The sequence below is a fragment of the Aquarana catesbeiana genome, linkage group LG13 (assembly GCF_042186555.1).
Source record: "Aquarana catesbeiana isolate 2022-GZ linkage group LG13, ASM4218655v1, whole genome shotgun sequence".
In the NCBI taxonomy this organism is placed as follows: Eukaryota; Metazoa; Chordata; class Amphibia; order Anura; family Ranidae; genus Aquarana; species Aquarana catesbeiana.
The window spans coordinates 217,733,000-217,758,105 of NC_133336.1; the positions used below are offsets into that span (position 1 = coordinate 217,733,000).

Consider the following 25,106-nt stretch of genomic DNA (forward strand, 5'->3'; position numbering starts at 1 on the left):
CCTTCCATCACTCCATGGTGTTCTTCCCACACCTCCTCATCTATAACCCCCTCTCCTTCCATCACTCCATGGTGTTCTTCCCACACCTCCTCATCTATAACCCCCTCTCCTTCCATCATTCCATGGTGTCCTTCCCACACCTCCTCATCTATAACCCCCTCTCCTTCCATCATTTCATGGTGTCCTTCCCACACCTCCTCATCTATAACCCCCTCTCCTTCCATCATTTTATGGTGTCCTTCCCACACCTCCTCATCTATAACCCCCTCTCCTTCCATCATTTCATGGTGTCCTTCCCACACCTCCTCATCTATAACCCCGTCTCCTTCCATCATGTCCCATCATTCCATGGTGTTCTTCCAACACCTCTTTAGCTATAACCCCCTCTCCTTCCATAATTCTATTGTGTCCTTCCCACACCTCCTCATCTATAACCCCCTCTCCTTCCATCATTCTATTGTGTCCTTTCCACACCTCCTCATCTATAACCCCATCTCCTCCCATTCTTCTATTGTGTCCTTCCCACACCTCCTCATCTATAAACCCCTCTCCTTCCATCATGTCCCATCATTGCATGGTGTCCTTCCAACACCTCCTCATCTAACCCCCTCTCCTCCGATCATTCTATTGTGTCCTTCCCACACCTCCTCATCTATAACCCCCTTTACTTCCATCATGTCCCATCATTCCATGGTGTTCTTCCAACACCTCATCTACAATTCCCTCATCTATAACCCTCATCTATAATTCCCTCATCTATAACCCCATCTCCTCCCATTCTTCTATTGTGTCCTTCCCACACCTCCTCATCTATAACCCCCTCTCCTTCCATCATGTCCCATCATTGCATGGTGTCCTTCCAACACCTCCTCATCTAACCCCCTCTCCTCCGATCATTCTATTGTGTCCTTCCCACACCTCCTCATCTATAACCCCCTTTACTTCCATCATGTCCCATTATTCCACGGTGTCATTCCCACACCTCCTCATCTGTAACCCCTTCTCCTTCCATTATGTCCCATCATTCCATGATGTCCTTCCCAAACATCATCTATAACCCCCTCTCCTTTCATTATTCCATGGTGTCCTTCCCACACTTCCTCATCTATAACCCGCTCTCCTTCCATCATTTTATGTTGTCCTTCCCACGCCTCATTTATAACCCCCTCTCCTTCCATCATTCTCTCGTGTCCTTCCCACACCTCCTCATCTATAATCCTCTCTCCTTCCATCATGTCCCATCATTCCATGGTGTCCTTTTAACCCCTCCTCATCTATAACCCCCTCACCTTCCATCATGTCCAATCATTCCATGGTGTCCTTCCAACACCTCCTGATCTATAACCCCCTCTCCTTCAATCATGTGCCATCATTACCTGGTGTCCTTATCTATAACCCCCTCTCCTTCCATCATGTCCCATCATTCCATGGTGTCCGTCCAACACCTCCTCATCTATAACCCCCTCTCCTTTCATCATATCCCATCATTCCATGGTGTCCTTCCAACACTTCCTGATCTATAACTCCCTCTCCTGCCATCATGTCCTATCATTCCATGGTGTCCTTCCAACACCTCCTGATCTATAACCCCCTCTCCTTCCATTATGTCCTATCATTCCATGGTGTCCTTCCAACACTTCCTGATCATAACTCCCTCTCCTGCCATCATGTCCTATCATTCCATGGTGTCCTTCCAGCACCTCCTGATCTATAACCCCCTCTCCTTCCATTATGTCCTATCATTCCATGGTGTCCTTCCAACACTTCCTGATCAATAACTCCCTCTCCTTTCATCATGTCCCATCATTCCATGGTGTCCTTTCAACACCTCCTCATCTATAACCCCCCCTCTCCTTTCATCATGTTCTCATCTCTAGGGGGTCTCTGTGTTGCTGGGCGTCCCGTACATTCCTCAGTCTGCTTTACATACTGATATATAATTCCACCCATCCTCCCCTCCACCTGTCCATCCAGTCACCCCATTGTTCATTGCGCTCTCTTTCTTCATTGTCCTCCTGGCTCACCTTCTGCACTTGGTTCCGGCTGCCATTAAAATGGGAGATAATTCTGTCCACTGATGACCCAATGGCGATGAGGAGACCTGGTGGGGGAGGGTAGAGACATGTAATAAGGGCAATTAGAGAACCAACGGTGGACAATCCTATTGAAGACCCGGATACCTGTATGAGATCTGCTCAGGAAGTCCCTGGTATCTCCCAGCTCTATATTATTGGACTGGGGTAGTTAAAGTGGACCTGTCATCGGATATATATATATTCATGCTGAGTGATGTGTCAGTGTCCCCCTGACAGGTATTTATTCCCCCTGACAGTGATCCCGCTCCTGTATATGCAGACTTGTCCGGGATTTACTCATCCAGACTGGTAAAGATACTGACAGGTCCTCGTTAAAGAGACTGCAGGTAAGAGCACAGAAAACCCAGAATTATAGAGGATTCCTCTCAGTGTTCTCCATCCATCCATCTCACCATTCCAGGAAGAGTAAGTTCCCTAGCCCAGCCCCTCCCACAATTGCCCCTGCTCTTCATGGAGTGTCTAATGGCCAACTGTGCTGACCCAGCTCCTCTGTCCCTCCCCTACTATAAATATACATATAATCTTATAGGAAGTCTGTTGGAGAGGTGAATTCTGGTGACAGGGTCTCTTTAAGTTGTAGGTGACTATAAGTGTCATGGCCACCCTAAATGTCACGTGACAAGTTCACTGTGCTTGAGGATGTGGGGGGCGTGGTCTGTGCTGGAGTATGTGAGGGCGTGGTTTGTGCTGGAGGATGTGAGGAGTCTGAGGACACCGTCTGTGCTGGAGGATGTGAGGGCGTGGTCTGTGCGCTGGATGATGTGAGGGCGTGGTCTGTGCTGGATGATGTGAGGGCATGGTCTGTGCAATGGAGAATGTGAGGGCGTGGTCTGTGCACTGGAGAATGTGAGGGCGTGGTCTGTGCTGGAGAATGTGAGGGCGTGGTCTGTCCTGGAAGATGTGAGGGCGTGGTCTGTGCTGAATGATGTGAGGGCGTGGTCTGTGCTGAATGATGTGAGGACGTGGTCTGTGCTGAATGGTGTGAGGGCGTGGTCTGTGCACTGGAGAATGTGAGGGCGTGGTCTGTGCTGGAGAATGTGAGGGCGTGGTCTGTCCTGGAAGATGTGAGGGCGTGGTCTGTGCTGAATGATGTGAGGGCGTGGTCTGTGCTGAATGATGTGAGGACGTGGTCTGTGCTGAATGATGTGAGGGCGTGGTCTGTGCACTGGAGAATGTGAGGGCGTGGTCTGTGCTGGAGAATGTGAGGGCGTGGTCTGTGCTGGGGGATGTGAGGGCGTGGTCTGTGCACTGGAGAATGTGAGGGCGTGGTCTGTGCTGGAGAATGTGAGGGCGTGGTCTGTGCTGGAGGATGTGAGGGCGTGGTCTGTCCTGGAGGATGTGAGGGCTTGGTCTGTGCTGAATGATGTGAGGGCGTGGTCTGTGCTGGGGGATGTGAGGGTGTGGTCTGTGCTGGAGCATGTGAGGGCGTGGTCTGTGCTGGGGGATGTGAGGGCGCGGTCTGTGCTGGGGGATGTGAGGGTGCGGTCTGTGCTGGGGGATGTGAGGGCGTGGTCTGTGCTGGAGGATGTGAGGGCGTGGTCTGTGCTGGATGATGTGAGGGCGCGGTCTGTGCTGGGGGATGTGAGGGCGCGGTCTGTGCTGGGGGATGTGAGGGCACGGTCTGTGCTGGGGGATGTGAGGGCGTGGTCTGTGCTGGGGGATGTGAGGGCGTGGTCTGTGCTGGAGGATGTGAGGGCGTGGTCTGTGCTGGATGATGTGAGGGCGCGGTCTGTGCTGGGGGATGTGAGGGCGCGGTCTGTGCTGGGGGATGTGAGGGCACGGTCTGTGCTGGGGGATGTGAGGGCGTGGTCTGTGCTGGGGGATGTGAGGGCGCGGTCTGTGCTGGAGGATGTGAGGGCGCGGTCTGTGCTGGGGGATGTGAGGGCGCGGTCTGTGCTGGAGGATGTGAGGGCGCGGTCTGTGCTGGGGGATGTGAGGGCGTGGTCTGTCCTGGAAGATGTGAGGGCGTGGTCTGTGCTGAATGATGTGAGGGCGTGGTCTGTGCTGAATGATGTGAGGACGTGGTCTGTGCTGAATGATGTGAGGGCGTGGTCTGTGCTGAATGATGTGAGGACGTGGTCTGTGCTGAATGATGTGAGGGCGTGGTCTGTGCTGGAAGATGTGAGGGCGTGGTCTGTCCTGGAAGATGTGAGGGCGTGGTCTGTGCTGAATGATGTGAGGGCGTGGTCTGTGCTGAATGATGTGAGGACGTGGTCTGTGCTGAATGATGTGAGGGCGTGGTCTGTGCACTGGAGAATGTGAGGGCGTGGTCTGTGCTGGAGAATGTGAGGGCGTGGTCTGTCCTGGAAGATGTGAGGGCGTGGTCTGTGCTGAATGATGTGAGGGCGTGGTCTGTGCTGAATGATGTGAGGACGTGGTCTGTGCTGAATGATGTGAGGGCGTGGTCTGTGCACTGGAGAATGTGAGGGCGTGGTCTGTGCTGGAGAATGTGAGGGCGTGGTCTGTGCTGGGGGATGTGAGGGCGTGGTCTGTGCACTGGAGAATGTGAGGGCGTGGTCTGTGCTGGAGAATGTGAGGACGTGGTCTGTGCTGGAGGATGTGAGGGCGTGGTCTGTCCTGGAGGATGTGAGGGCTTGGTCTGTGCTGAATGATGTGAGGGCGTGGTCTGTGCTGGGGGATGTGAGGGTGTGGTCTGTGCTGGAGCATGTGAGGGCGTGGTCTGTGCTGGGGGATGTGAGGGCGCGGTCTGTGCTGGGGGATGTGAGGGCGCGGTCTGTGCTGGGGGATGTGAGGGCGCGGTCTGTGCTGGAGGATGTGAGGGCGCGGTCTGTGCTGGAGGATGTGAGGGCGCGGTCTGTGCTGGAGGATGTGAGGGCGCGGTCTGTGCTGGGGGATGTGAGGGCGTGGTCTGTGCTGGAGGATGTGAGGGCGTGGTCTGTGCTGGATGATGTGAGGGCGCGGTCTGTGCTGGGGGATGTGAGGGCGCGGTCTGTGCTGGGGGATGTGAGGGCGCGGTCTGTGCTGGGGGATGTGAGGGCGCGGTCTGTGCTGGGGGATGTGAGGGCGCGGTCTGTGCTGGAGGATGTGAGGGCGCGGTCTGTGCTGGGGGATGTGAGGGCGCGGTCTGTGCTGGGGGATGTGAGGGCGCGGTCTGTGCTGGGGGATGTGAGGGTGCGGTCTGTGCTGGGGGATGTGAGGGCGCGGTCTGTGCTGGGGGATGTGAGGGCGCGGTCTGTGCTGGAGGATGTGAGGGCGTGGTCTGTGCTGGGGGATGTGAGGGCGTGGTCTGTGCTGGAGTATGTGAGAGCATGGTCTGTGCTGGAGGATGTAAGGGCGTGGTCTGTGCTGGAGGATGTGAGGGTGCGGTCTGTGCTGGAGGATGCAAGGGCGCGGTCTGTGCTGGAGGATGCAAGGGCGCGGTCTGTACTGGAGGATGCAAGGGCGTGGCCTGTGCTGGAGGATGTGAGGGCGTGGTCTGTGCACTGGAGGATGTGAGGGCGTGGTCTGTGCACTGGAGAATGTGAAGGCGTGGTCTGTGCACTGGAGAATGTGAGGGCGTGGTCTGTGCTGGAGAATGTGAGGGCGTGGTCTGTGCTGGAGAATGTGAGGGCGTGGTCTGTGCTGGAGAATGTGAGGGCGTGGTCTGTGCTGGAGGATGTGAGGGCGTGGTCTGTGCTGAATGATGTGAGGGCGTGGTCTGTGCTGGGGGATGTGAGGGCGTGGTCTGTGCACTGGAGAATGTCAGGGCGTGGTCTGTGCTGGAGAATGTGAGGGCGTGGTCTGTCCTGGAGGATGTGAGGGCTTGGTCTGTGCTGAATGATGTGAGGGCGTGGTCTGTGCTGGGGGATGTGAGGGCGTGGTCTGTGCTGGGGGATGTGAGGGTGTGGTCTGTGCTGGGGGATGTGAGGGTGTGGTCTGTGCTGGAGGATGTGAGGGCGCGGTCTGTGCTGGGGGATGTGAGGGTGTGGTCTGTGCTGGGGGATGTGAGGGTGTGGTCTGTGCTGGGGGATGTGAGGGTGTGGTCTGTGCTGGAGGATGTGAGGGCGCGGTCTGTGCTGGAGGATGTGAGGGCGTGGTCTGTGCTGGGGGATGTGAGGGCGTGGTCTGTGCTAGAGGATGGGAGGGCGTGGTCTGTGCTGGGGGATGTGAGGGCGTGGTCTGTTCTGGATGATGTGAGGGTGTGGTCTGTGCTAGAGGATGGGAGGGCGTGGTCTGCTCTTGAGGATGTGAGAGTGCGGTCTGTGCTGGGGGATGTGAGGGCGTGGTCTGTGCTAGAGGATGGGAGGGCGTGGTCTGTGCTGGGGGATGTGAGGGCGTGGTCTGCTCTTGAGGATGTGAGAGTGCGGTCTGTGCTGGGGGATGTGAGGGCGTGGTCTGTGCTAGAGGATGGGAGGGCGTGGTCTGATGCAACCCTGTCTTGGATAGGGAGAATTGCATCAGTGAAGATGATGGTTTTGCCCAAAATGCTGCATTATTGGAGAACTTTGCCTATCTTAGTACCACCAGAGGCTCTCAGGTCGTTTATTTGGGGCGGTAAGTGTAGCAGGTTGGCCCGGGCTACAATGTATGCCCCTTTTATAAATATTACGTCACAGGACAACTCCCACAATATAAGCATTATAGGCCGGCCTGGGTGTCCATAGAGGCCCAAGCTTGTTCTTCTGCCTATAGACTTGGTGCTCCGACTTCCCTCCAAACACCGTAAGGCCACCATGTGCCCCCCACGCTCCCATTGTGTTGGCCTGCGGGAATCCACCTGTAGATGGCGGCCTCTCTGCTCCCCTCACATTCCTGTGGCACCCCTTTTCAGGAACCCTCAATTCCCGCCAGGTATGTCACCTACACATCTTAGCTGGTGGAATAACAGGGACCTCTCCCATAAAGGACACTTTCTTGACCATAGAGGTGTGCGCCCCCCTTGTACTTTCTACAGGATTTGGAGATGCCCCTCCCCCCTGAGAGTTTCCATTTACAACCAATACACATGCAGAGGAAAAGCCCTGATCTCGCAGTGTGAACACGGAGGTATATCCATGGTAGTTCCCTCTTGTCAGCTAGCTTGGGAGAGGGACTTAGGCACCGCCCCTGAGGAGGGAGAGGGACTTAGGCGCCGCCCCTGAGGAGGGAGAGGGACTTAGGCGCCGCCCCTGAGGAGGGAGACTGGTGAACCTGGACCCCACCCATACACAAGGGGTTGTGGTCAGGTGGGCTCAGCTCTCCACACGTGGTGGACCCGTCCTAAGGTGCGTTGTTTCTGGATACTCCGGTCAACGTTACTAAAGATCCTGGGATCGCTCTGCTAGACCAATCCATGGAAAACATCCTGAGGCCTACACAGATTTTAACCCAGGGGTCTCAAACTGGCAGCCCTCCAGCTGCTGCAGAACTACAAGTCCCATGAGGCATTGCAAGGCTCACAGTTACAAGCATGACACCCAAAGGCAGAGGCATGATGGGACTTGTAGTTTCGCAACAGCTGGAGGGCTGCCAGTTTCAGACCCCCTGCTTTAACCCCTTCACGCCCACAGCACGGAGATATGTGGCCTCACTGGGCGGAGCTTTTTTCCGTAGGGGCCACATGTGTCTTTGGGCTGGGAGGGCGCCACACAGCCAATTCCCAGCACATAAAATGGGGTCTCAGCGGGAGCCCCGGGTCCCGAACTCCCAGTTTTCTCTCTCTGTGACTTGAGAGCAAAGATGCATTGAGACAAAAACACAACTGTGTGTAAAAAAAAAATAATAAGAGAAAATAGAGAAAAAATACCAAAAGGATTGATCGGGGGGCAGTGTCAAAAGGTCAAGGTCAGTATATCAGTGTCAGCGAATAGAACATCCAGACTTCTCTTCTCTATAAAGTCCCCCTTTATCCATCCCACCCCGGGCTCCTCCCCATCCTGGACTCCTCCTCCACTATAAAGTCCCCCTTTATCCATCCCACCCCGGGCTCCTCCCCATCCTGGACTCCTCCACTATAAAGTCCCCCTTTATCCACCCCACCTCTGGGCTCCTCCCCATCCTGTACTCCTCCTCCACTATAAAGTCCCCCTTTATCCATCCCACCCCGGGCTCCACCCCGTCCTGGACTCCTCCTCCACTATAAAGTCCCCCTTTATCCACCCCACCTCTGGGCTCCTCCCCATCCTGTACTCCTCCTCCACTATAAAGTCCCCCTTTATCCATCCCACCTCTGGGCTCCTCCCCATCCTGGACTCCTCCTCCACTATAAAGTTCCCCTTTATCTATCCCACCTCTCGGCTCCTCCCCATCCTGGACTCCTCCTCCACTATAAAGTCCCCCTTTATCCATCCCACCCCGGGCTCCTCCCCATCCTGGACTCCTCCTCCACTATAAAGTCCCCCTTTATCCATCCCACCCCGGGCTCCTCCCCATCATGGACTCCTCCACTATAAAGTCCCCCTTTATCCATCCCACCCCGGGCTCCTCCCCATCCTGGACTCCTCCTCCACTATAAAGTCCCCCTTTATCCATCCCACCTCCGGGCTCCTCCCCATCCTGGACTCCTCCTCCACTATAAAGTCCCCCTTTATCCATCCCACCTCCGGGCTCCTCCCCATCCTGGACTCCTCCTCCACTATAAAGTCCCCCTTTATCCATCCCACCCCGGGCTCCTCCCCATCCTGGACTCCTCCTCCACTATAAAGTCCCCCTTTATCCATCCCACCCCAGGCTCCTCCCCATCATGGACTCCTCCACTATAAAGTCCCCCTTTATCCATCCCACCCCGGGCTCCTCCCCATCCTGGACTCCTCCTCCACTATAAAGTCCCCCTTTATCCATCCCACCTCCGGGCTCCTCCCCATCCTGGACTCCTCCTCCACTATAAAGTCCCCCTTTATCCATCCCACCTCTGGGCTCCTCCCCATCCTGGACTCCTCCACTATAAAGTCCCCCTTTATCCATCCCACCCCGGGCTCCTCCCCATCCTGGACTCCTCCTCCACTATAAAGTCCCCCTTTATCCATCCCACCCCGGGCTCCTCCCCATCCTGGACTCCTCCTCCACTATAAAGTCCCCCTTTATCCATCCCACCCCGGGCTCCTCCCCATCCTGGACTCCTCCACTATAAAGTCCCCCTTTATCCATCCCACCCCGGGCTCCTCCCCATCCTGGACTCCTCCTCCACTATAAAGTCCCCCTTTATCCATCCCACCTCCGGGCTCCTCCCCATCCTGGACTCCTCCTCCACTATAAAGTCCCCCTTTATCCATCCCACCTCTGGGCTCCTCCCCATCCTGGACTCCTCCTCTTCTGCATATAAAGTCCCCCTTTATCCATCCCACCTCTGGGCTCCTCCACATCCTGGACTCCTCCTCCACTATAAAGTCCCCCTTTATCCATCCCACCTCTGGGCTCCTCCACATCCTGGACTCCTCCTCCACTATAAAGTCCCCCTTTATCCATCTCACCCCGGGCTCCTCCCCATCCTGGACTCCTCCTTCACTATAAAGTCCCCCTTTATCCATCCCACCTCCGGGCTCCTCCACATCCTGGACTCCTCCTCCACTATAAAGTCCCCCTTTATCCATCCCACCTCTGGGCTCCTCCCCATCCTGTACTCCTCCTCCTCTGTATATAGTGTCCCCCTTTATCCCTCCCCATCCTGTACTAATGATCGGGACCCAGAACTCCTGATTCCAGGTCACCTGATCGCTGTGGTGGCCACTGATTGGCTATGAGAGTAATCAGTCACTGTGAAGACCGCCCCCTGTGTTTTTCTCTCTCTGTGAATGGAGAGGAAAGATACATTGTAAGAAAGAGAAACAAACAACTGTGTGTAAAAAAAAAGTAAGGGTCAAAGGTCAGGATATTGTGGGCAGGACTTTTTTTTTTTTAAACATTTTATTAAATGAGTATCAGTCAGTGTTAGTATCAGTGTCAGTTAGTATCAGTGTCAGTTAGTGTCAGTGTCAGTTAGTATCAGTGTCAGTTAGTGTCAGTGTCAGTTAGTATCAGTTAGTATCAGTGTCAGTTAGTGTCAGTGTCAGTTAGTGTCAGTGTCAGTTAGTATCAGTGTCAGTTAGTATCAGTTAGTATCAGTGTCAGTTAGTATCAGTGTCAGTGTCAGTTAGTATCAGTTAGTATCAGTGTCAGTGTCAGTTAGTGTCAGTTAGTATCAGTTAGTGTCAGTGTCAGTTAGTGTCAGTGTCAGTTAGTATCAGTGTCAGTTAGTGTCAGTGTCAGTTAGTATCAGTGTCAGTTAGTATCAGTGTCAGTTAGTATCAGTGTCAGTTAGTATCAGTTAGTGTCAGTGTCAGTTAGTGTCAGTGTCAGTTAGTGTCAGTGTCAGTTAGTATTAGTGTCAGTTAGTATCAGTGTCAGTTAGTGTCAGTGTCAGTTAGTGTCAGTGTCAGTTAGTATCAGTGTCAGTTAGTGTCAGTGTCAGTTAGTGTCAGTGTCAGTTAGTGTCAGTTAGTATCAGTGTCAGTTAGTATCAGTGTCAGTTAGTGTCAGTGTTGGTGTCAGTTAGTGTCAGTGTCAGTTAGTGTCAGTGTCAGTTAGTATCAGTGTTAGTGTCAGTTAGTATCAGTGTCAGTTAGTATCAGTGTGTGTGTCAGTTAGTATCAGTGTCAGTTAGTATCAGTGTCAGTTAGTATCAGTGTGTGTGTCAGTTAGTATCAGTGTCAGTTAGTATCAGTGTCAGTGTCAGTTAGTATCAGTGCCAGTGTCAGTTAGTGTCAGTGTCAGTTAGTGTTAGTGTCAGTGTCAGTTAGTGTCAGTTAGTATCAGTGTTAGTGTCAGTTAGTATCAGTGTCAGTTAGTATCAGTGTGTGTGTCAGTTAGTATCAGTGTCAGTTAGTATCAGTGTCAGTGTCAGTTAGTATCAGTGCCAGTGTCAGTTAGTGTCAGTGTTAGTGTCAGTTAGTATCAGTGTCAGTGTCAGTTAGTATCAGTGTGTGTGTCAGTTAGTATCAGTGTCAGTTAGTATCAGTGTCAGTGTCAGTTAGTATCAGTGCCAGTGTCAGTTAGTGTCAGTGTTAGTGTCAGTTAGTATCAGTGTCAGTTAGTATCAGTGTCAGTTAGTATCAGTGTGTGTGTCAGTTAGTATCAGTGTCAGTATCAGTGTCAGTGTCAGTTAGTATAAGTGCCAGTGTCAGTTAGTGTCAGTTAGTATCAGTGTCAGTTAGTGTCAGTTAGTATCAGTGTTAGTGTCAGTTAGTATCAGTGTGTGTGTCAGTTAGTATCAGTGTCAGTTAGTATCAGTGTCAGTGTCAGTTAGTATCAGTGCCAGTGTCAGTTAGTGTCAGTGTTAGTGTCAGTTAGTATCAGTGTCAGTGTCAGTTAGTATCAGTGTCAGTGTCAGTTAGTATCAGTGTCAGTTAGTATCAGTGTCAGTGTCAGTTAGTATCAGTGCCAGTGTCAGTTAGTGTCAGTTAGTATCAGTGTCAGTTAGTGTCAGTTAGTATCAGTGTTAGTGTCAGTTAGTATCAGTGTCAGTTAGTATCAGTGTGTGTGTCAGTTAGTATCAGTGTCAGTGTCAGTTAGTATCAGTGTCAGTGTCAGTTAGTATCAGTGCCAGTGTCAGTTAGTATCAGTGCCAGTGTCAGTTAGTGTCAGTGTTAGTGTCAGTTAGTATCAGTTAGTGTCAGTTAGTATCAGTGTCAGTTAGTGTCAGTGTCAGTTAGTATCAGTGTCAGTTAGTATCAGTGTCAGTTAGTATCAGTGTCAGTGTCAGTTAGTATCAGTGCCAGTGTCAGTTAGTGTCAGTGTTAGTGTCAGTTAGTATCAGTGTCAGTTAGTGTCAGTTAGTATCAGTGTCAGTTAGTATCAGTGTGTGTGTCAGTTAGTATCAGTGTCAGTTAGTATCAGTGTCAGTTAGTATCAGTGTGTGTGTCAGTTAGTATCAGTGTCAGTTAGTATCAGTGTCAGTGTCAGTTAGTATCAGTGCCAGTGTCAGTTAGTGTCAGTGTCAGTTAGTGTTAGTGTCAGTTAGTATCAGTGTCAGTTAGTGTCAGTTAGTATCAGTGTCAGTTAGTATCAGTGTCAGTTAGTGTCAGTGTCAGTTAGTATCAGTGTCAGTTAGTATCAGTGTCAGTTAGTATCAGTGTCAGTTAGTATCAGTTAGTGTCAGTGTCAGTTAGTGTCAGTGTCAGTTAGTGTCAGTGTCAGTTAGTATTAGTGTCAGTTAGTATCAGTGTCAGTTAGTGTCAGTGTCAGTTAGTGTCAGTGTCAGTTAGTATCAGTGTCAGTTAGTGTCAGTGTCAGTTAGTGTCAGTGTCAGTTAGTGTCAGTTAGTATCAGTGTCAGTTAGTATCAGTGTCAGTTAGTGTCAGTGTTGGTGTCAGTTAGTGTCAGTGTCAGTTAGTGTCAGTGTCAGTTAGTATCAGTGTTAGTGTCAGTTAGTATCAGTGTCAGTTAGTATCAGTGTGTGTGTCAGTTAGTATCAGTGTCAGTTAGTATCAGTGTCAGTTAGTATCAGTGTGTGTGTCAGTTAGTATCAGTGTCAGTTAGTATCAGTGTCAGTGTCAGTTAGTATCAGTGCCAATGTCAGTTAGTGTCAGTGTCAGTTAGTGTTAGTGTCAGTGTCAGTTAGTGTCAGTTAGTATCAGTGTTAGTGTCAGTTAGTATCAGTGTCAGTTAGTATCAGTGTGTGTGTCAGTTAGTATCAGTGTCAGTTAGTATCAGTGTCAGTGTCAGTTAGTATCAGTGCCAGTGTCAGTTAGTGTCAGTGTTAGTGTCAGTTAGTATCAGTGTCAGTGTCAGTTAGTATCAGTGTGTGTGTCAGTTAGTATCAGTGTCAGTTAGTATCAGTGTCAGTGTCAGTTAGTATCAGTGCCAGTGTCAGTTAGTGTCAGTGTTAGTGTCAGTTAGTATCAGTGTCAGTGTCAGTTAGTATCAGTGTCAGTTAGTATCAGTGTGTGTGTCAGTTAGTATCAGTGTCAGTTAGTATCAGTGTCAGTGTCAGTTAGTATAAGTGCCAGTGTCAGTTAGTGTCAGTTAGTATCAGTGTCAGTTAGTGTCAGTTAGTATCAGTGTTAGTGTCAGTTAGTATCAGTGTGTGTGTCAGTTAGTATCAGTGTCAGTTAGTATCAGTGTCAGTGTCAGTTAGTATCAGTGCCAGTGTCAGTTAGTGTCAGTGTTAGTGTCAGTTAGTATCAGTGTCAGTGTCAGTTAGTATCAGTGTCAGTGTCAGTTAGTATCAGTGTCAGTTAGTATCAGTGTCAGTGTCAGTTAGTATCAGTGCCAGTGTCAGTTAGTGTCAGTTAGTATCAGTGTCAGTTAGTGTCAGTTAGTATCAGTGTTAGTGTCAGTTAGTATCAGTGTCAGTTAGTATCAGTGTGTGTGTCAGTTAGTATCAGTGTCAGTTAGTATCAGTGTCAGTGTCAGTTAGTATCAGTGCCAGTGTCAGTTAGTATCAGTGCCAGTGTCAGTTAGTGTCAGTGTTAGTGTCAGTTAGTATCAGTTAGTGTCAGTTAGTATCAGTGTCAGTTAGTGTCAGTGTCAGTTAGTATCAGTGTCAGTTAGTATCAGTGTCAGTTAGTATCAGTGTCAGTTAGTATCAGTGCCAGTGTCAGTTAGTGTCAGTGTTAGTGTCAGTTAGTATCAGTGTCAGTTAGTATCAGTGTGTGTGTCAGTTAGTATCAGTGTCAGTTAGTATCAGTGTCAGTTAGTATCAGTGTGTGTGTCAGTTAGTATCAGTGTCAGTTAGTATCAGTGTCAGTGTCAGTTAGTATCAGTGCCAGTGTCAGTTAGTATCAGTGCCAGTGTCAGTTAGTGTCAGTGTTAGTGTCAGTTAGTATCAGTTAGTGTCAGTTAGTATCAGTGTCAGTTAGTGTCAGTGTCAGTTAGTATCAGTGTCAGTTAGTATCAGTGTCAGTTAGTATCAGTGTCAGTGTCAGTTAGTATCAGTGCCAGTGTCAGTTAGTGTCAGTGTTAGTGTCAGTTAGTGTCAGTGTCAGTTAGTGTCAGTTAGTATCAGTGTCAGTTAGTATCAGTGTGTGTGTCAGTTAGTATCAGTGTCAGTTAGTATCAGTGTCAGTTAGTATCAGTGTGTGTGTCAGTTAGTATCAGTGTCAGTTAGTATCAGTGTCAGTGTCAGTTAGTATCAGTGCCAGTGTCAGTTAGTGTCAGTGTCAGTTAGTGTCAGTGTCAGTTAGTATCAGTGTCAGTTAGTATCAGTGTCAGTTAGTATCAGTGTGTGTGTCAGTTAGTATCAGTGTCAGTTAGTATCAGTGTCAGTGTCAGTTAGTATCAGTGCCAGTGTCAGTTAGTGTCAGTTAGTATCAGTGTCAGTTAGTATCAGTGTCAGTTAGTATCAGTGTCAGTTAGTATCAGTGTCAGTGTCAGTTAGTATCAGTGCCAGTGTCAGTTAGTGTCAGTTAGTATCAGTGTCAGTTAGTGTCAGTTAGTATCAGTGTTAGTGTCAGTTAGTATCAGTGTCAGTTAGTATCAGTGTGTGTGTCAGTTAGTATCAGTGTCAGTTAGTATCAGTGTCAGTGTCAGTTAGTATCAGTGCCAGTGTCAGTTAGTATCAGTGCCAGTGTCAGTTAGTGTCAGTGTTAGTGTCAGTTAGTATCAGTGTCAGTGTCAGTTAGTATCAGTGTCAGTTAGTATCAGTGTCAGTGTCAGTTAGTATCAGTGCCAGTGTCAGTTAGTGTCAGTGTTAGTGTCAGTTAGTATCAGTGTCAGTTAGTGTCAGTTAGTATCAGTGTCAGTGTCAGTTAGTATCAGTGTCAGTTAGTATCAGTGTCAGTGTCAGTTAGTATCAGTGCCAGTGTCAGTTAGTGTCAGTTAGTATCAGTGTCAGTTAGTGTCAGTTAGTATCAGTGTCAGTTAGTATCAGTGTGTGTGTCAGTTAGTATCAGTGTCAGTTAGTATCAGTGTCAGTGTCAGTTAGTATCAGTGCCAGTGTCAGTTAGTATCAGTGCCAGTTAGTATCAGTGTCAGTGTCAGTTAGTATCAGTGTTAGTGTCAGTTAGTATCAGTGTCAGTTAGTGTCAGTTAGTATCAGTGTCAGTTAGTGTCAGTGTCAGTTAGTATCAGTGTCAGTGTCAGTTAGTATCAGTGTCAGTTAGTATCAGTGTCAGTTAGTATCAGTGTCAGTTAGTGTCAGTGTCAGTTAGTATCAGTGTCAGTGTCAGTTAGTATCAGTGTCAGTAAGTATCAGTGTCAGTGTCAGTTAGTATCAGTGTCAGTTAGTATCAGTGTCAGTTAGTATCAGTGTCAGTGTCAGTTAGTATCAGTGCCAGTGTCAGTTAGTATCAGTGTCAGTTAGTGTCAGTGTCAGTTAGTATCAGTGTCAGTGTCAGTTAGTATCAGTGTCAGTTAGTATCAGTGTCAGTGTCAGTTAGTATCAGTGCCAGTGTCAGTGTTAGTGTCAGTTAGTATCAGTGTCAGTTAGTGTCAGTGTCAGTTAGTATCAGTGTCAGTGTCAGTTAGTATCAGTGTCAGTTAGTATCAGTGTCAGTGTCAGTTAGTATCAGTGTCAGTTAGTATCAGTGTCAGTTAGTATCAGTGTCAGTGTCAGTTAGTATCAGTGCCAGTGTCAGTTAGTATCAGTGTCAGTTAGTGTCAGTGTCAGTTAGTATTAGTGTCAGTTAGTGTCAGTGTCAGTTAGTGTCAGTGTCAGTTAGTGTCAGTGTCAGTTAGTATCAGTGTCAGTTAGTGTCAGTGTCAGTTAGTGTCAGTTAGTATCAGTGTCAGTTAGTATCAGTGTCAGTTAGTGTCAGTGTTGGTGTCAGTTAGTGTCAGTGTCAGTTAGTATCAGTGTTAGTGTCAGTTAGTATCAGTGTCAGTTAGTATCAGTGTGTGTGTCAGTTAGTATCAGTGTCAGTTAGTATCAGTGTGTGTGTCAGTTAGTATCAGTGTCAGTTAGTATCAGTGTCAGTTAGTATCAGTGTCAGTTAGTATCAGTGTCAGTTAGTATCAGTGTCAGTGTCAGTTAGTATCAGTGTCAGTTAGTATCAGTGTCAGTTAGTATCAGTGTGTGTGTCAGTTAGTATCAGTGTCAGTTAGTGTCAGTGTTAGTGTCAGTTAGTATCAGTGTCAGTTAGTATCAGTGTCAGTGTCAGTTAGTATCAGTGTCAGTTAGTATCAGTGTGTGTGTCAGTTAGTATCAGTGTCAGTTAGTATCAGTGTCAGTTAGTATAAGTGCCAGTGTCAGTTAGTGTCAGTTAGTATCAGTGTCAGTTAGTGTCAGTTAGTATCAGTGTTAGTGTCAGTTAGTATCAGTGTCAGTTAGTATCAGTGTGTGTGTCAGTTAGTATCAGTGTCAGTTAGTATCAGTGTCAGTGTCAGTTAGTATCAGTGCCAGTGTCAGTTAGTGTCAGTGTTAGTGTCAGTTAGTATCAGTGTCAGTTAGTGTCAGTTAGTATCAGTGTCAGTGTCAGTTAGTATCAGTGTCAGTTAGTATCAGTGTCAGTTAGTATCAGTGTCAGTGTCAGTTAGTATCAGTGCCAGTGTCAGTTAGTGTCAGTTAGTATCAGTGTCAGTTAGTGTCAGTTAGTATCAGTGTTAGTGTCAGTTAGTGTCAGTTAGTATCAGTGTGTGTGTCAGTTAGTATCAGTGTCAGTTAGTATCAGTGTCAGTGTCAGTTAGTATCAGTGCCAGTGTCAGTTAGTGTCAGTGTTAGTGTCAGTTAGTATCAGTGTCAGTTAGTGTCAGTTAGTATCAGTGTCAGTTAGTATCAGTGTGTGTGTCAGTTAGTATCAGTGTCAGTTAGTATCAGTGTGTGTGTCAGTTAGTATCAGTGTCAGTTAGTATCAGTGTCAGTGTCAGTTAGTATCAGTGCCAGTGTCAGTTAGTGTCAGTGTCAGTTAGTGTTAGTGTCAGTTAGTATCAGTGTCAGTTAGTGTCAGTTAGTATCAGTGTTAGTGTCAGTTAGTATCAGTGTCAGTTAGTATCAGTGTGTGTGTCAGTTAGTATCAGTGTCAGTTAGTATCAGTGTCAGTGTCAGTTAGTATCAGTGCCAGTGTCAGTTAGTGTCAGTGTTAGTGTCAGTTAGTATCAGTGTCAGTTAGTGTCAGTTAGTATCAGTGTCAGTGTCAGTTAGTATCAGTGTCAGTTAGTGTTAGTGTCAGTTAGTATCAGTGTCAGTTAGTGTCAGTTAGTATCAGTGTCAGTGTCAGTTAGTATCAGTGTCAGTTAGTATCAGTGTGTGTGTCAGTTAGTATCAGTGTCAGTGTCAGTTAGTATCAGTGTCAGTTAGTATCAGTGTGTGTGTCAGTTAGTGTCAGTGTCAGTTAGTGTTAGTGTCAGTTAGTATCAGTGCCAGTGTCAGTTAGTGTCAGTTAGTATCAGTGTCAGTTAGTGTCAGTTAGTATCAGTGTTAGTGTCAGTTAGTATCAGTGTCAGTTAGTATCAGTGTGTGTGTCAGTTAGTATCAGTGTCAGTTAGTATCAGTGTCAGTGTCAGTTAGTATCAGTGCCAGTGTCAGTTAGTGTCAGTGTTAGTGTCAGTTAGTATCAGTGTCAGTTAGTGTCAGTTAGTATCAGTGTCAGTTAGTATCAGTGTCAGTTAGTATCAGTGTCAGTGTCAGTTAGTATCAGTGCCAGTGTCAGTTAGTGTCAGTTAGTATCAGTGTCAGTTAGTGTCAGTTAGTATCAGTGTTAGTGTCAGTTAGTATCAGTGTCAGTTAGTATCAGTGTGTGTGTCAGTTAGTATCAGTGTCAGTTAGTATCAGTGTCAGTGTCAGTTAGTATCAGTGCCAGTGTCAGTTAGTATCAGTGCCAGTGTCAGTTAGTGTCAGTGTTAGTGTCAGTTAGTATCAGTGTCAGTTAGTGTCAGTTAGTATCAGTGTCAGTTAGTGTCAGTGTCAGTTAGTATCAGTGTCAGTTAGTATCAGTGTCAGTTAGTATCAGTGTCAGTTAGTATCAGTGTCAGTGTTAGTGTCAGTTAGTATCAGTGTCAGTTAGTGTCAGTGTCAGTTAGTATCAGTGTCAGTGTCAGTTAGTATCAGTGTCAGTTAGTATCAGTGTCAGTGTCAGTTAGTATCAGTGTCAGTTAGTATCAGTGTCAGTTAGTATCAGTGTCAGTGTCAGTTAGTATCAGTGCCAGTGTCAGTTAGTATCAGTGCCAGTGTCAGTGTTAGTGTCAGTTAGTATCAGTGTCAGTTAGTGTCAGTTAGTATCAGTGTCAGTTAGTGTCAGTGTCAGTTAGTGTCAGTGTCAGTTAGTATCAGTGTCAGTTAGTATCAGTGTCAGTGTCAGTGTTAGTGTCAGTTAGTATCAGTGTCAGTTAGTGTCAGTGTCAGTTAGTATCAGTGTCAGTTAGTATCAGTGTCAGTTAGTATCAGTGTCAGTGTCAGTTAGTATCAGTGGTCAGTTAGTGTCAGTGTCAGTTAGTATCAGTGTCAGTGTCAGTTAGTATCAGTGTCAGTTAGTATCAGTGTCAGTGTCAGTTAGTATCAGTGTCAGTTAGTATCAGTGTCAGTTAGTATCAGTGCCAGTGTCAGTGTTAGTGTCAGTTAGTATTAGTGTCAGTTAGTGTCAGTTAGTATCAGTGTCAGTTAGTGTCAGTGTCAGTTAGTATCAGTGTCAGTGTCAGTTAGTATCAGTGTCAGTTAGTATCAGTGTCAGTGTCAGTTAGTATCAGTGTCAGTTAGTATCAGTGTCAGTTAGTATCAGTGTCAGTGTCAGTTAGTATCAGTGTCAGTAGTGTCAGTTAGTATCAGTGTCTCTCACATGGCAATTTCTCACATGTGGTGCAAACATCATATGTGTTCACTTCTGTGTACAAGAAGGGGGGGGGGCTTTACTTTTTTTTTCTTATTTATTTTATTTTTACACTGTCCCTTTACTTATTTCTTTAAACTTTAATTATTATTACAAAAAATGTAAACATCTCATGTAATATAAATAAGGATGACAGGTCCTCTTTATGGAGACATCTGGGGTCTGTAAGACCATTTTTTAATAGGACGTCGATTGACGCCCTCCCCTTTTAATTGGACATGATTGACCCCTCCCCTTTTAATTGGACGTTGATTGACCTCTCCCCTTTTAATTGGACGTTGATTGCCCCCCTCCCCCTTTTAATTGGACGTTGATTGCCCCCCTCCCCCTTTTAATTGGACGTTGATTGACCCCCTCCCCCTTTTAATTGGACGTTGATTGACCCCCTCCCCCTTTTAATTGGACTATGATTGACCCCCTCCCCCTTTTAATTGGACGTTGATTGACCCCCTCCCCCTTTTAATTGGATGTTGATTGACCCCCTCCCCCTCGGTCTTGTGCTGATGTCACCATATTTCTACACGTGAACTATGATTGACCGATCATATTTTATATTGTTTTTCTTCTTATTTCCAAACTCAATAAAAAGATTGAAACAAAAATTCTGAAAAGACGTCAATTTACTTTTCTTGTCGTGCTGTAGGAAGTTTCCTCCCCCATCCGCCATCAGCGGCTCGCCCGCGTCACCTGCAGGAAGGAGAGAACAAACAACGGGGCGTGTTATTCTGAGTATGGAGCCTCCCCTTTATCTATCCTAAAACTCCTCCCCATCCTGGACTCCTCCTCCTCTGTATATAAGGTCCTCTTTATCAACCCCGCCCCATCCTGGACTCCTCCTCCTCTTTATATAAAGTCCCCTTTATCAACCCCGCCCCATCCTGGACTCCTCCTCCTCTTTATATAAAGTCCCCTTTATCAACCTCGCCCCATCCTAGACTCCTCCTCCTCTTTATATAAAGTCCCCTTTATCAACCCCGCCCCATCCTAGACTCCTCCTCCTCTTTATATAAAGTCCCCTTTATCAACCCCGCCCCATCCTAGACTCCTCCTCCTCTTTATATAAAGTCCCCTTTATCAACCCCGCCCCATCCTAGACTCCTCCTCCTCTTTATATAAAGTCCCCTTTATCAACCCCGCCCCATCCTGGACTCCTCCTCCTCTTTATATAAAGTCCCCTTTATCAACCCCGCCCCATCCTGGACTCCTCCTCCTCTGTATATAAAGTCCCCTTTATCAACCCCGCCCCATCCTAGACTCCTCCTCCTCTTTATATAAAGTCCCCTTTATCAACCCCGCCCCCATCCTAGACTCCTCCTCCTCTTTATATAAAGTCCCCTTTATCAACCCCGCCCCATCCTAGACTCCTCCTCCTCTTTATATAAAGTCCCCCTTTATCAACCCCGCCCCATCCTGGACTCCTCCTCCTCTTTATATAAAGTCCCCTTTATCAACCCCGCCCCATCCTGGACTCCTCCTCCTCTTTATATAAAGTCCCCTTTATCAAACCCTCGCCCCATCCTGGACTCCTCCTCCTCTTTATATAAAGTCCCCTTTATCAACCTCGCCCCATCCTAGATTCCTCCTCCTCTTTATATAAAGTCCCCTTTATCAAACCCCGCCCCATCCTGAACTCCTCCTCCTCTTTATATAAAGTCCCCCTTTATCAACCCCGCCCCATCCTGGACTCCCACCTCCTCTTTATATAAAGTCCTCTTTATCAACCCCGCCTCATCCTGGACTCCTCCTCCTCTTTATATAAAGTCCCCTTTATCAAACCCCGCCCCATCCTGAACTCCTCCTCCTCTTTATATAAAGTCCCCCTTTATCAACCCCGTCCCATCCTAGACTCCTCCTCTTTATATAAAGTCCCCTTTATCAACCCCGCCCCATCCTAGACTTCTCCTCCTCTTTATATAAAGTCCCCTTTATCAACCCCGCCCCATCCTGGACTCCTCCTCCTCTGTATATAAAGTCCCCCTTTTTCAACCCGCCCCATCCTGGACTCCTCCTCCTCTGTATATAAAGTCCCCTTTATCAAACCCCGCCCCATCCTGAACTCCTCCTCCTCTTTATATAAAGTCCCCTTTATCAACCCCGCCCCATCCTAGACTCCTCCTCCTCTTTATATAAAGTCCCCTTTATCAAACCCCGCCCCCATCCTGGACTCCTCCTCCTCCTCTTTATATAAAGTCCCCCTTTATCAACCCCGCCCCATCCTAGACTTCTCCTCCTCTTTATATAAAGTCCCCTTTATCAACCCCGCCCCATCCTGGACTCCTCCTCCTCTGTATATAAAGTCCCCCTTTTTCAACCCGCCCCATCCTGGACTCCTCCTCCTCTGTATATAAAGTCCCCTTTATCAACCTCGCCCCATCTTAGACTCCTCCTCCTCTTTATATAAAGTCCCCCTTTATCAACCCCGTCCCATCCTAGACTCCTCCTCCTCTTTATATAAAGTCCCCCTTTATCAACCCCGTCCCATCCTAGACTCCTCCTCCTCTTTATATAAAGTCCCCCTTTATCAACCCCGCCTCATCCTGGACTCCTCCTCTTTATATAAAGTCCTCTTTATCAACCCCGCCTCATCCTGGACTCCTCCTCCTCTTTATATAAAGTCCCCTTTATCAACCCCGCCTTATCCTGGACTCCTCCTCCTCTTTATATAAAGTCCCCCTTTATCAACCCCGTCCCATCCTAGACTCCTCCTCCTCTTTATATAAAGTCCCCCTTTATCAACCCCGTCCCATCCTAGACTCCTCCTCCTCTTTATATAAAGTCCCCCTTTATCAACCCCGCCCCATCCTGGACTCCTCCTCCTCTTTATATAAAGTCCCCTTTATCAACCCCGCCCCATCCTAGACTTATATAAAGTCCCCTTTATCAAACCCCACCCCATCCTAGACCCTATATAAAGTCCCCCTTTATCAACCCCGCCCCATCCTGAACTCCTCCTCCTCTTTATATAAAGTCCCCTTTATCAAAACCCGCCCCATCCTGAACTCCTCCTCCTCTTTATATAAAGTCCCCCTTTATCAACCCCGTCCCATCCTAGACTCCTCCTCCTCCTTATATAAAGTCCCCCTTTTTCAACCCGCCCCATCCTGGACTCCTCCTCCTCTTTATATAAAGTCCCCTTTATCAACCCCGTCCCATCCTAGACTCCTCCTCCTCCTTATATAAAGTCCCCTTTATCAACCCCGCCCCATCCTAGACTCCTCCTCCTCTTTATATAAAGTCCCCCTTTATCAACCCCGCCCCATCCTGGACTCCTCCTCCTCTTTATATAAAGTCCCCCTTTATCAACCCCCGCCCCATCCTAGACTTCTCCTCCTCTTTATATAAAGTCCCCTTTTTCAAACCCCGCCCAATCCTGAACACCTCCTCCTCTTTATATAAAGTCCCCCTTTATCAACCCCGCCCCATCCTGGACTCCTCCTCCTCTTTATATAAAGTCCTCCTTTATCAACCCCCGCCCCCATCCTGGACTCCTCCTCATCCTGCACTTCTCCTTCTTTGTATATAAAGTCCCTCTTTATCCATCCCACCCAATTCCTGACTCCTCCCCATTCTGGACTCCTCCTGCTCTGTGAATTAAATCACCCTTTATCCATCGCGCCCCATGCAGGACTCCTCCCTATTCTGCACTCATCCACCTTTATATATAAAGTCCCCGTTTATCTATGCCTTGATGTTATATAGAGGTATGGGGGGGTATAATATGGGGGAGGGGTATATATAGAGGTATGGGGGGGTATAATATGGGGGAGGGGTATATATAGAGGTATGGGGGGTATAATATGGGGGAGGGGTGATATATAGAGGTATGGGGGGTATAATATGGGGGAGTGGTATATATAGAGGTATGGGGGGGTATAATATGGGGGAGGGTATATATAGAGGTATGGGGGGTATAATATGGAGGAGGGGTATATATAGAGGTATGGGGGGTATAATATGGAGGGGGGTATATATAGAGGTATGGGGGGTATAATATGGGGAGGGGTATATATAGAGGTATGGGGGGGTATAATATGGAGGAGGGGTATATATAGAGGTATGGGGGGGTATAATATGGGGGAGGGGTATATATAGAGGTATGGGGGGTATAATATGGAGGAGGGGTATATATAGAGGTATGGGGGGGTATAATATGGGGGAGGGGTATATATAGAGGTATGGGGGGGTATAATATGGGGGAGGGTATATATAGAGGTATGGGGGGGTATAATATGGGGGAGGGGTATATATAGAGGTATGGGGGGGTATAATATGGGGGAGGGGTGATATATAGAGGTATGGGGGGTATAATATGGGGGAGGGGTATATATAGAGGTATGGGGGGTATAATATGGGGGAGGGGTATATATAGAGGTATGGGGGGTATAATATGGGGGAGGGGTATATATAGAGGTATGGGGGGGGGTATAATATGGGGGAGGGGTATATATAGAGGTATGGGGGGGGTATAATATGGAGGAGGGGTATATATAGAGGTATGGGGGGTATAATATGGAGGGGGGTATATATAGAGGTATGGGGGGTATAACATGGGGGAGGGGTATATATAGAGGTATGGGGGGTATAACATGGGGGAGGGGTATATATAGAGGTATGGGGGGGTATAATATGGGGGAGGGTATATATAGAGGTATGGGGGGTATAATATGGAGGAGGGGTATATATAGAGGTATGGGGGGGTATAATATGGAGGAGGGGTATATATAGAGGTATGGGGGGGTATAATATGGAGGAGGGGTATATATAGAGGTATGGGGGGGTATAATATGGAGGAGGGGTATATATAGAGGTATGGGGGGTATAATATGGGGGAGGGGTATATATAGAGGTATGGGGGGTATAATATGGGGGAGTGGTATATATAGAGGTATGGGGGGTATAATAGGGGGGAGGGGTATATATAGAGGTATGGGGGGGTATAATATGGAGGAGGGGTATATATAGAGGTATGGGGGGTATAATATGGAGGGGGGTATATATAGAGGTATGGGGGGTATAACATGGGGGAGGGGTATATATAGAGGTATGGGGGGGTATAATATGGGGGAGGGGTGATATATAGAGGTATGGGGGGTATAATATGGGGGAGGGGTATATATAGAGGTATGGGGGGGTACAATATGGGGGAGGGGTGATATATAGAGGTATGGGGGGTATAATATGGGGGAGGGGTATATATAGAGTTATGGGGGGTATAATATGGAGGAGGGGTATATATAGAGGTATGGGGGGTATAATATGGGGGGAGGGGTATATATAGAGGTATGGGGGGGTATAATATGGGGGAGGGGTGATATATAGAGGTATGGGGGGGTATAATATGGGGGAGGGGTGATATATAGAGGTATGGGGGGTATAATATGGGGGAGGGGTGATATATAGAGGTATGGGGGGTATAATATGGGGGAGGGGTATATATAGAGGTATGGGGGGGTACAATATGGGGGAGGGGTGATATATAGAGGTATGGGGGGTATAATATGGGGGAGGGGGTATATATAGAGTTATGGGGGGTATAATATGGAGGAGGGGTATATATAGAGGTATGGGGGGTATAATATGGGGGAGGGGTATATATAGAGGTATGGGGGGGTATAATATGGGGGAGGGGTGATATATAGAGGTATGGGGGGGTATAATATGGGGGAGGGGTGATATATAGAGGTATGGGGGGGTATAATATGGGGGAGGGGTATATATAGAGGTATGGGGGGTATAATATGGGGGAGGGGTGATATATAGAGGTATGGGGGGTATAATATGGGGGAGGGGTTATATAGAGGTATGGGGGTATAATATGGGGGAGGGGTATATATAGAGGTATGGGGGGGTATAATATGGGGGAGGGGTATATATAGAGGTATGGGGGGGTATAATATGGGGGAGGGGTGATATATAGAGGTATGGGGGGTATAATATGGGGGAGGGGTTATATATAGAGGTATGGGGGGGTATAATATGGGGGAGGGGTATATATAGAGGTATGGGGGGGTATAATATGGGGGAGGGGTATATATAGAGGTATGGGGGGTATAATATGGGGGAGGGGTGATATATAGAGGTATGGGGGGTATAATATGGGGGAGGGGTATATATGGAGGAGGGTATGTATAGAGGTATGGGGGGTATAATATGGGGGAGGGGTATATATAGAGGTATGGGGGGGTATAATATGGGGGAGGGGTGATATATAGAGGTATGGGGGGGGTATAATATGGGGGAGGGGTGATATATAGAGGTATGGGGGGTATAATATGGGGGAGGGGTGATATATAGAGGTATGGGGGGTATAATATAGGGGAGGGGTGATATATAGAGGTATGGGGGGTATAATATGGGG

General features: G+C 48.0%; 1 protein-coding gene across 2 annotated transcripts in view; it reads right to left on the minus strand.

Moving 5' to 3' along the window:
• RUSC1 (RUN and SH3 domain containing 1) overlaps positions 1–25,106 on the minus strand; it is a 60,487-nt gene that overhangs the window by 10,124 nt on the left and 25,257 nt on the right. For both annotated transcript variants that reach the window (XM_073608818.1, XM_073608819.1), the window contains exons 3-4: positions 19,373–19,435; positions 2,025–2,101 (exon numbers count right to left, since the gene is read on the minus strand). In XM_073608818.1, the coding sequence (XP_073464919.1) occupies positions 2,025–2,101; positions 19,373–19,435 (140 nt within the window). The remainder of the gene's footprint in view (positions 1–2,024; positions 2,102–19,372; positions 19,436–25,106) is intronic.